Source organism: Strix aluco, chromosome 4 (genome assembly GCF_031877795.1).
Source record: "Strix aluco isolate bStrAlu1 chromosome 4, bStrAlu1.hap1, whole genome shotgun sequence".
Classification (NCBI taxonomy): domain Eukaryota; kingdom Metazoa; phylum Chordata; class Aves; order Strigiformes; family Strigidae; genus Strix; species Strix aluco.
The window spans coordinates 1,598,325-1,610,366 of record NC_133934.1 but is presented as its reverse complement, the minus strand read 5'-3'; the positions used below and the strand labels follow the sequence as shown (position 1 = coordinate 1,610,366).

The 12,042-nt window shown below is 44.0% G+C and overlaps 1 protein-coding gene across 6 annotated transcripts in view; it reads left to right on the top strand.

Moving 5' to 3' along the window:
* The window catches only part of EXOC6B (exocyst complex component 6B), a 353,199-nt gene that overhangs the window by 130,201 nt on the left and 210,956 nt on the right, over positions 1-12,042 (top strand). For 4 of the 6 annotated variants that reach the window (XM_074821745.1, XM_074821744.1, XM_074821742.1 and 1 more), the window contains exon 7: positions 1,779-1,850. The exons of the other annotated variants lie outside the window; for them this stretch is intronic. In XM_074821745.1, coding sequence (XP_074677846.1) covers positions 1,779-1,850 — 72 coding nt within the window. The remainder of the gene's footprint in view (positions 1-1,778; positions 1,851-12,042) is intronic. 6 annotated transcript variants of the gene reach the window in all.

Below are 12,042 nucleotides of genomic sequence, written 5' to 3'. Positions count from 1 at the left end.
TTGTTGAGCATTAGGGTTTTATACAGAGGTTGTCTTAATACTACTAGAGTTATTCATGGTTTTGTTGTACAAAGACGCAACAGTGTGAGTCTTCATTGGGGTTAGGGTTAGGAAACAGGATTTACAATACAAGGCTTGAGGAAATTAATAGCTTTGATTTACCAGGGAAGAGGATTTTGAGCTCTGCTTCTCTGGATGTCTGTTAGAAAACACTGATAGTAGCTACTGTTTTAATAATATAAGCAGCCAAAGGTTTGATAAGATGCAGTGGTGAAGGTCAGAGCTGGGTAAAGGCAAGGGAGTGGAGGTAATGAGCTGCTGGAACAGTCCATCAAGATTTGTGGTGGACATTGCATCATCCCTGGAAAACCTTTAAAATCGGAATGACTTGTTTTTTCTAAAAGCTTTATGTTCCAGTTCAACCACAACTACTGACCTTGAAGTAGGTATTAATTAGCGGACGACTTCTTGTCTGTGTTGTTCAAGATGTCAGACTACCTGACCACTGTGATCTCTTAAAACTTTATGCCTATAGGAATAATAGATTCGTACTTCATGTTTTTCTTCTTGTGGCGAAGACCAAATTAAAAAAAAAAAAAAAAAGAAGAGTTTAAAGAAAAAATAAGTTGAGCACCGCTCCGGCAGCCAAGGATTTTGGTGTTCTGATTTTGACTCTGATACTGCTCGTTGTGTGGCCTTGGGCAAGTTATTAATCCACGTGTGCCTCAGTTTGCCAATTTGTCCGATCCGGATAACTTCACCCACCTAATAGGATGACGTGTTTTTAACATGCTGTTAATGTAAATGTGGAATAATTACGAGCTTTTTATGGCTATTTTGTTTATGACAAATGAGAATATTTGTATTTAGAGTAGATGCCCATTTTCCAGACCTATTTCATTTAACTCCTGGGAGATGTTTTGACTCTTCAAAAGAGGATTTTTCTTGACTTGGGGCCACTGCTGTGGTACTCTGTCCCGCCAAGTTCAATGTTCTTCTGGATAGAATAAAATGTGTTTATGGATTTTGATGAAACTTGAAAATTCTTGGATTGTTAAACTTGCTGTGTTACGGGAAAATGAATCAAGTTCTGACTCACCGAGGAGGACTGACCTTGGGGGGAGAGGGCAGCATTGTACACACCACAGTTCAGCTTACTAGGAAAGTATTTTTTTGGTTGTCTCTCGTTTATATTTATTCTTGTTGAACTATTACCATTGCCTGGTACCAGATGGTACCATTAAGGATGAGACACGGTCTTGGTGCCCCTCTCTGAATTTTCACTCTTTGTTACTATATATATGTGCTTATTTTTCCCCTCAAACCAACCATTTCCAGGCTTAAGGGTTGTCTGCTTGTTCTCAGTCCAGACCGAGGTGTTTGGGCAGCTTAAAGGACAACAGTTTTTCTATAGGAAAAGTTCATTTTAAGCAAGAGGATTGCCATTTACATTTAAACATTCACAAAATCTGAAAGGTCAACAGACCAAACCCAGACAGTGCACAGTGGGTGTTAGTCGTCTCCAGATGTATTTATTAAAGGTAGTGAAACAACTCAAGGTGCAACGCTTGTTGATTTTCTCATCCCATAGGCTTTAAAAATCTGGCATTTCTGCAGTGCCAGTTGAACTTTTTTTACCTTAATTTAGTGTCATTGGCAGGTTTCTGTGCTGTTTACTTCCACTCTTCTTGAATTTTTCTTGCCTGTCTGCTCTCTGTCTTCTCTGCTTTGTTGTTGTTTCCTCTTTTTTTAATGTTTGTTCCCTTCATTTCCTAAAGGATTGCAGATACAATCAGTGGAAAATAATTGCCAAGATATTCTTCAGTCTTCTCCTCTCTCCAAATATTAAGGTACTTTGCACTTGGTGTGTCTATTCGCTTGATCACTCTTATTGATAATAACATGGACCTAATTTCTCATCTACCTTTGGCTTTCTTTGAAATTCTCGGATTGATTTTGTGGCACTAAACTGCAAACCTGAGTTCTCTGGCTGAGCACTTACGGTTCACTAACCTCCGCTGCGGTGGAAGAAATCAGTCAAGTTCTGCTTCCCAATGGAAAAACTCAAAAATTTCCAGTCCCGTCATCTGCTGGGGTATGAAATCAGAGCAGTTTTTCACCAACCTTCTTGAATTTGGACACCACAACTAAATCCAGTATATTAGGAGAAGTCATGGCAATATTTCCATGCTTGTACATCTAAACTGTACTGTCTACTGAACTAAAAATGGCTCGTTATCCCACCTGCCATTTCATTGCGCACCAATGCAAGAGGGCGAGTGTTTTGCATGTCAGTGATGTCATGACCTCCATTAGCAGTGCGGAATAAGATACTATTGAACAATTTTTTTCCAGTTCTGCATTTCCACAGGGGGAAAAAAAAACCCCAATAAACCTCTTCCTTTTGCTAGAGGGACAATCCATTGGGCTGTTTTACCCTTAACATGCTTAAAAAAAGAAATCGCTGATAGTCTTAACTCGACCAGCCATTAATTTCTTCATGTGTCCTCTTGCTTCCCATATCAGCTATCTGTACATCCTAACACCAGATTTCTGTCAGCTTGAGCTTTTCTCTTTATTTCATTTGTCATGTTCCCTTTTTCTCTTTTTTCTTTTTTTTTTATAGCCTCCTTAACTTCCGTCTGAGCCAGGTTGCCTTTTAACTAGCATGGCTGCCTTTTTCAGTTGTGGGATTGTGGCTTTTGGAGCATCTAGTTAAAATGTTCTTAAACAATTTTCAATTAGTCTTCATATTTTTCTGATTATGTTCTTTTTCCCAACTGATTTGGCTCATAATTGTTTTCAGCTTGATGAAACTGGCCCTTTTTAAAAGTGTGTCTGTATGTATATGTGTGTATGTATACATATGTGTATATGTGTACTATTGGTGGTGTTGTTTTATTCCTAATTTAAATGATTTTTGGGTGCATTTAAAAGCGTGACTTGCATTTTAGCTGTGAAAAAAGTGGGATAAAACATGGCTGCTGGTTAAAAACTCTTTCCAAATGGGCACTAGCACAGGGGATGCAGATTTGGGGATTTATTGGCATTTAGCAGACAGTGCTGCAGAGAAGACGCATCATCTCCAGCCCTTTGGTGTCTGAAAAACCTCAGCTCCTGCTGAATTTACCATGTGGTGTGTTATATCCCAGAGGTTAGTGCCCTGTTAGCTTGGGAGTGACTTTAAAAGATAAATTCTGCCTTCACACTGGCTTCCGAGGTGCTGTTGTCCACATCAGAGCGATGTGGAGGAGCTTCCAGGTGAGACAGGAGAAAACAGCGTTGCCTCGTGTGTGTGCTCTGCAAAGCCGGTGGAGGAGGCACTGCCTGTAGTGGGAAGGTGGAAATTCTGCATGAATGAACTGGAAGAGCAGAGGAAAGCCCAAGTTATTGTGGAAGATCAAGGCAACATAAGTGCAGGCTGGTCCAAGTCCAGTTAGGGTCACTTGGAGATCTTCACAGCAACACGAAACCAAATGGGGCTGGAAGAACATTTGTGGTGGAGTGAGCAAGAGAGGGCTGGCATGGCAGAGGTGGGGCAGGGAGACCCTCCAGAATCCCAGAATCATCTCGGTTGGAAAAGACCTTGAAGATCCTCCAGCCCAACCATTAACCTCACCCTGACCGTTCTCAACTCCACCAGATCCCTCAGCGCTGGGTCAACCCGACTCTTCAACCCCTCCAGGGATGGGGACTCCCCCCCCTGCCCTGGGCAGCCCATTCCAACGCCCAACAACCCCTTCTGCAAAGAAATCCTTCCTAAGAGCCAGTCTGACCCTGCCCTGGCGCAGCTTGAGGCCATTCCCTCTTGGCCTGCCGCTGGTTCCTTGGCTCAAGAGACTCATCCCCCCTCTCTGCACCCTCCTTTCAGGCAGTTGGAGAGGGCCATGAGGTCTCCCCTCAGCCTCCTCTTCTCCAGACTAAACCCCCCAGTTCCCTCAGCCCCTCCCCATCAGACCTGTGCTCCAGACCCTGCACCAGCTTCATTGCCCTTCTACGTTCTGCCTATGGGAGAACCAACAGGCAACACCCACCCATGGCGGAAAGACCTAAACCTCCCTCCCACCAGCACAGCCCCACGGGGACATCCTTGCACTGGGAGCTGGTGAGATGTCTGGCCGAGCCAGCATCTCTCCAGAGCTGATAACTCTGATAAGACAGAGATAACTCTGGCTGGATCAAGCTTGCCGCATTGGGGATGCATTTTTGGAGGCTCTTCTGGGAGGGACCATCCCTGATTACCCCCCAGCTGACCTCTTCCCTGAGCTGGATGGAAATGATCAGCGCCGTGAATGTAAATGATCAGCAGTTGGGCTCCATCTGCAGCTGGTTAATTACCCGTTCACACAATATGTTGTTAGGGGTCATCTGGTTCCAGTTTCACCATAAACAGAAGTAAATGTTGAGAACATACTTTTCTACATCCAGTTTCACTTGTTGTGGATACTTGAAATAGTTTGCAACCCACATCTTTTGGTTTTCAACGAGGGCTTTTGGCCAGAGAGCCCTGCGACCATTTGCGATTTTTTTTTTCTTTAAAAAGTGCCCTGGAGGTTGCATTGTAGGGACTTTCCTTATGCAAAACATAAAAGTGCTGTTTTTTAAAATTATAACCATATTTTTCATTAAAATCAGTTGGAGTCCCAATAAACAATCGACTCCGAAAATTTTCCAAATGTTTGCTGAAGTGCTGTTTCTATTTTTAATTATTTTTTAAAAAAGTGTTTTTCTTAAAAACACAGCTTGGCTTATAATTTAAAGAAGTGATCTAGTAAATCAGAAAAAATGCCCATGTATATAGCACTTTATTGCAATATAATTAAAACCTACTGTATGTTTGAATGTACGAATACTTCTGCAGCAGTGTCCGATGATTTCTGCCATTTGGCGTATTGCGGGAACTTCTTTTTTTTGTTACCAACTCTTCTCAAAAACTCTTCCAGCGTGTTTATACATTTGTTTTATATAAATTGAGAACTGTGTGCATATAGACAGAGATGTTGAAAACTCTGCAGAGTAGCTGCAAGGCACAAAAATGCCTGGTTTCTAGGCGCTAAGGCACGGTTTCCACCCTCCATCACTGTCTGGTATTGTCATTTTTAGACCTTATTCAGAGTTTTATTGTTTCCTTCTTACCTGGTACAAGATTTATTTGCTGTCATAAAAACCAAACCACCGCAGCTAAAGACCAACAAACCCAAGTTTTGCGTCAAAAGTTGTATCTGCTTTATACAAAACAAGTAAAGATGTCTTTGTAAAATATTTAGGGTTAAATTTTTTTATTGCAAGCTGGAGGTTGAAGAGTATTATAAGATATTCTGGCACTAATTCTGTAAAATGCCAAGTGTCTGATGAAAATACTCCTTTCTAGAAAGAATCGGGCATTGAGAGAAAGCTGTGGTGATGGGGAACCTCTCCCTGCTGCACAGAAAAATGGGGTGAGAGGAGGAAATTTGGAGTTTACCCATCTTTGTTCTGCTTTAACCTTCTTTAGTGGTCAGTGCTGCATCTGCTCAGCTCAGGGTCTGAGCCAGGGTCCCTGACAGAACACCTGGGGCAGGCAGGTTGGACTTTGGATGCCCAGCTTTTGCTGGATGCATGAGATGTAGAGGTTGAGTAGGAGGACTTGCTTGGTGGGGGTCTGTCAGAGATCGCAGCTGAGCTTGTGGATTTGTTAATTATTCTTATCTATGAACACCAAAAACCTTCGCAAAGCTTCTGGCTAATAGCGGTCGTGCTTCTGGGTGCAAAGCTGCTGTCATGTGAGTGTTTCACATGGTTCAAATCATCCTGGGCAAGCAAACAAGCAGTTGCTGTGCTTCTGGGTTTTGGCTCGGCAAAGTGGAGTGTGCCCAAGCCCAAGGAATTCGTGGAACTGGTGCCCAGTGTTGGAATTTCATCGACATCTTCACCATAGAAAATTAAGCTCTCTTGCTTCTTGCATCCAAAAGCAAGGAAGGAGGAGAAAGTGAGTTTACTGCAATAGTTTCCGTGGTGCTCAGAGCCTGTTATGCTTCTAGTGAACGATCCATGCCATGAGTGCTGATGGGATAAATCCACGTAATGATTTTGCTTTTCATCTGTTCCAGGGTCATTTCTGTTGTGGGACTCATTTGAAAGCGATGTAAAATGCCTGTTTTTCATGGGCCTCTTGGTCATTCAGATGTATTGCACAGCAGATGCAATACTTGCAGATAAGGATGTGAAATTTCTACTTGGTGTTAACATGTTTTCATGTTTCGTGAGGGACATGAATGGCAAAGCGGGATTCTTGGTTGGAGTCCTCAGCTGGGTACAGCATATTTCAGCTTGTGTTTAGGTCTCCTTGCTTAAGAGTGATGGCTTTAATCTACCTAGTAAGTGTCTGTAATTATCAGCAAATACTTATTACCCTGTGAATGAGCAAGGGTCCAGCGTAATCTATTTTGTTTTTCTGCTGAGGACCAAACACCCTTTACAATAGGAAATTCCTTGGGTCGGTTCAAATACCTGATGCCTAACTTCCCGTACCATTTAACACACTGTCTTGCTGGTGGCCAGTAGGACTGTGGGAATTTCTGTGGTCTTCCTGGAGTCTTCCTCCCTCCCGACTTAGGTAGAGGATCCTCAGTATTAAGTGCCACCTGTACCCATTGCGTTAGCCAGGCTAAGCTGCCTCTGGCCATAAATGCGTGGAAGGAATTTTGCCCTCTGGTAAAACAGCAGTTGCTTTTCTTGGGTGATCCTGCTAAGCAGTGTTATCTTCTTCCCAGCTTTGTAAGTCCTAGGCACTGAGAATTTTCACTAGACCTCCCACAAGGATGGCTGTTCTGTCAGAGCCGCTGAAATGCCGTTCTTGGTGGGTTCATTTGGAAGATGAATGGTTTTCTGAAATCTGCGTGAGCAATAGTTCGGTGGCTGTTTAGACTCTGAAGTGCCTTAACTTCTTTCCTTTTCCTTTTATTGTTTTTCCTCTAAAGCCTTTACAGGGAGCAATCTTCACAAAACTAGGAATGAAATCTCTGCCGAAAGCCTTACAGAAGAGCAGAGATCCACTTTGCTGAAAGGGCTTGGGAGGAACCTGAGCTGGCTTTTATGTTGAGATTGATATCTCTTTTATCGCATCTTCATTACTTATTGCTGAGTCCTTCATCATGTTTTGCTAAGGAGACCAAACGATTTTATAAGAACATCGTGATGCTCAGTATTCATTTCACATTTTTGCTGTTGTCTTCTGTAGAGGATAAGCATCCATCAAGAGAACTAGAATTTGTCATTGTTTCATGAAAAAGGGCAGTAGCATTGTTAAAGCCCAATGGGAACCCTTTGGTACTAAGAGCCTCGAGGGATAAATGCAAATTTATATTGGCTTTTAAGACAAGACATAACCCAGAAGTCCCTTTTAAATCAGAAGCTCGAAAGATTGTTTTATCTTTGGTAACTCTTTCCAGAAGACCTACAAAGCTAATACATGAGCCACAGCTTGTCTGTAGCTGGGGTTAGCATCTATAGTCACTTGTTCTCTGTGGCTCTGTGGGGGAGCTGGAGAGTTGATCGTAAGACTTGTGTCCTTGGATCCTTCAGTTGGTAGAACTGGCCATTTTGAATGGCAGTTGCCACCTTGAGGGAGAGAAGAAGGGATGAAAAGAGTTTTATATTGCTATTGAGAAAGCATATTGGTCCCAGCTATGGTGGCTTTAGGATTGTGAGAAAACAGGCTTTCTTTATGGCAGAGTCAAATTGTAGGGGATTGCTTCATCGGTCATCCCATGAAGGGTTGGCTTGGGGCATGGGAATGGTTTTAGTCAGGGACCAGATATAGCGGCCCCCCTGCCTTCCTCCTCCTGCTTCAAGATCTGTTCTTAATCCAGACCCACAGAACTTGTTTACCAAAGTCCGTCATGGCTTGTTTTCAACAGAGGATGCTGCTCTTTAGAGTCCTAATATCCCATTGAACTTGTATCCCCATTTGCCCACACTGAGGCAAATACCAGTATTGAAATTTTCCCACGTTGACCATTACATCGTCGTAAATAAGTACTTTTCCCAAATATTCACAAAGCCATCTTCTCCAGGACACGATATTCCAGTATTGGATATTAAGTTGACCATCTTTGTGTTGGGATTTCTGTAGTCCTGGGGTAAATGAATGGTGCTTGGCTCTTCCTCCTGAAGGAGAACGCTGTTGCGTAGGGGGTGTGGATGAGTTCCCATCGCTCTCTTTCTTCTGGCATTCATCTACCTGTTGAGCAGCTGCTTTACTCAGCATTGCTTAGGTCTTTCCCATTTTTTTTTCAGCTTTTATTACAATATTCCCCTGTCAGATTCTCAGCCCTTGCATCTTAGACCTCAGCTCGGCTTGTCCGTCCCTCCTGATGAAGACCCTTGTCTTTTCTGTCCGGGCAGAAAGCGGTGCTTAGGGTGGTGGTCTATTTGTCTTCCTGAGTGACAGCTACCATTCCTGGCTTTCTCTGCAATCTTCTAGACCCAGCCTGTTGATGTGTGATGTGTGGGTTCACTTAGCACCACTTAAAATTTCCATTTATTTGCAGCATCTCTCTCTCGAAGTAGCACAGTTCTCAGTCCTAGACCAGGCAGTAGCTCTGGTCAGCGAAACGTGATTTAAATTGGGCTGTTGCCGTTACCCTCGAGGAGAGTTTATTGATAACTTCCCACAGTAGCACCTCATAAGCATGAGGGCTCTCGTTTTTCCTTCTGTTTCATATTTAGCACGCTGGAATAGAAATTTCCTCCCCCAATTAGGAGAGCAGCCAACTTCCTTCTCGCACGTTGCATTGCAGCATCTCTCAAGGTTATTTTTAAAACCTTGTTTTACTTTGGCTTTCGGCTGGCGGGAGGTGATTGCCGACTCCAGGCCGGATGATATGGGAGCTGCGACCGAGGGACAGAAATCCTGCCTGGGGTCTGGCAAGTCCCAGTGGCTGCTTGGAAGAAGGTTTAACATCAGCCTTCCATGTCCCTTGGGACCGGTGAGGGTACAGTGTCCTTCCACAGTCCCTTTTATCTGTCCAGTTCGTTGCAGAATGTTGTGTTTGATGGTGGTTTTTACCCTCCCTGAGTACCAGGAGTAGCATTTTTGCATAACTGATCACTGAACAGCTAAGACTGGCACTGCTAAATGGCTGAAGGACGTGAAGAAGTTTGGACTGAGTAACGTGCACAGCCTGATTATTTAATCTTCAGCTCAGTTGTGTTTTGGTCCTCTAACAGGATAGGACAGGGATACGCAGCAGCATAGGTGAGCGGTTGGGTCATCTCCTAGGTGGGCTGATGCTGTGTCGCATGGTTTTGGGCGTTGCATTACCTTCATTGATCTTATTAAAGCATTAGTGTTTAAACTTGTGTGTGCAAAACAGAGAAATTGTGTTAGAGTTTTAAAAACTTTATCTAGTCCAACCAAAACTTTGAGTTTCTTCTTTGAAATCTTCTTCTTCTACTTCAGAATCTTCTTCTTTGGAATCTACTTTGGAATCTTCTTCTTTGGAATCTTCTTTCTAATTATTGGACTTTCCCAGTTGCAAATTAATTGGCCTGTATTATTTTTCAGGTCAGGGAGCTGCAGGAACTTCTTAGTGGTGTCTGTATGTAGGATTTTGGCCTGTCATCCTACGTGCAGGGTGTTTATTCTCTTGGATGAGCAAAATAGGGCGTGGCCCAGCCATGAGTATCCTCCTGCAACAAGAGTGAGCTGCAAACTCATTGTAAAAAACTCACTCTTTGTAAAAGCGTAACTCTCCATGAAATCTAGTGTGTGAAATCCTTCTCCAAAGAAATTTTGGGTGACTGCCTTGAACACTTAAAATAACCATTGGGAAGAAGAAACTTTTCTTTGAGATGTTTTAGGTAAAGGTTTCTTGGTTAAGGTTTTGAGAAAGCTTTTCTTCTTCTGACGTGAACCTGTCTCTAGGGAATAGACGTGTGGGTTCCTGCAGCCAAGCGATGTGTTCTTCAAAATGGTAAAAATGGAACAGTTAGAGGATTTTATTCTCTCATGCCTAAAGATAATACCAGGGAGTGAGGGAAAATCCTGTGCTACTGAGTATCGGCTAGCACATTTTTAGCCATAGCAAAAATATATCATCCAGTTAGAGGAGCAGGCAGGCTTGTTTCTTCTCTTCCCCCGTCTCGTCCCCACCAGCTGAAGAAATGTTCATGGTTTGCATTCTTCTCTAGGCGGGTAACGGCCTAGAAAAGTCCAGACTTTGTAGAAGTCAAGGCTGATGTTGGATTTTTTTACTTTTTCCTTGTTTCATGATAAAGTTTTATCCTGAATTGTGAAAGACTAAGACTTCCTCATCTGCAGGTTCAGAAGCTTTTTACAGAATCCCAGAATCATCAAGGTTGGAAAAGCCCTTGAAGATCCTCCAGTCCAACCATGAACCTCACCCTGACCGTTCCCAACTCCACCAGATCCCTCAGCGCTGGGTCAACCCGACTCTTCAACCCCTCCAGGGATGGGGACTCCCCCCCTGCCCTGGGCAGCCCATTCCAACGCCCAACAACCCCTTCTGCAAAGAAATCCTTCCTAAGAGCCAGTCTGACCCTGCCCTGGTGCAGCTTGAGGCCATTCCCTCTTGGCCTGCCGCTGGTTCCTTGGCTCAAGAGACTCATCCCCCCTCTCTGCACCCTCCTTTCAGGCAGTTGCAGAGGGCCATGAGGTCTCCCCTCAGCCTCCTCTTCTCCAGACTAAACCCCCCCAGTTCCCTCAGCCACTCCCCATCACACCTGTGCTCCAGACCCTGCACCAGCTCCGTTGCCCTTCTCTGGACACGCTCGAGTCATTCAATGGCCTTTTTGGAGTGAGGGGCCCAAAACTGAACCCACTCATCGAGGGGCGGCCTCACCACTGCCAAGTCCAGGGGTAAGATCCCTTCCCTGTCCCTGCTGGCCACGCTAGTGCTGATACAAGCCTGGATACCTGTAATAAAAAAATGCTGATCTATCTGTCCTTCATCTATCCGGGAGACAAGTCTGTCTCTCTGTGGGATTAATGATTTACTGCTTTGCATTAGTCCTTTGCCCTGATGGGAAAGTAAATCCCTGCTTCCCTTTCCGTTGCTGGAGTGAACGCTCACTATAATACATTCACAGCCACCTCCTGTCCTGCAAACTCTTTTTTCTGTAACGCAACACCGTACTTTCATTTTAGTAGTGGAGTTTTGTGGTTCAGTAAATCATCAAGCCGATGTCAAGAAAAACGCCTGAAAGTAATTCAGGGCTCTCAGTAGTGTCACTCAGGTCGTTAATTTGAGGAACTTTCCATTCCGTTGGAAGCATTTTAGGATTGAGGTCGCTGCCGTGCAGGTACCCGGTGGGGATTTGAGCTGGGATGACGTGTCTCTCCAGGGATGCGAAGCCTTTTGGCTGGTACGGTTGGTCACAGTCCCCCAGCACCCACGGGAGCGTGTTTTACTCGCTGTGCCAGCAGGTGGCACAGAATATGAGAAAGGAGGGTCCAGAAGTCACCTCTTGAAACCCCAGGGATGTTACAGGGTAAGAACTGGTCTCTGAACTCTGGTAGATGTAACCTGCTCATTGCCAGTGTGGATCCTGTGAATAAGACACTTGGGTTTTGAGCCCTGAAACATCATGAAGTGCTTGAAGTCTTCTACAGAATTACATGAGTTACTCTTTCCTTCATCTTCCTCCACTCTCCCAACGTTTAAATAGACCATCTCTTTACCAGTCCTGCTCTTTCTTTCCTGGAGGTAAAATGAGAACCCGAGCCTGGTTTCCAAGGTGAACTTGGAAAGTTCATATTTCATATATAACACGCTTTCTTCTTAAATAAGCGTATGCGAAAGGCTACCCAAGGTGTATGTTTCAAGTTAAGGAGAAACAAATCGGTAGAGAAATCACCCCAGTCTTTCTGGACATGTTTCTGTAGCATGATGCTAACTTTTATAATGTGTTCTTTACAACATTGCTGGAAAAAGGAAAAGAATCAGACGTTTTACTAGCTGCACGCGAAGTTAACTTTGGGTTGAGCAGTACTTCAATTAGCGGGGCAGTAACTGAAGTCAGTGTCTGTATCCTCTGTGA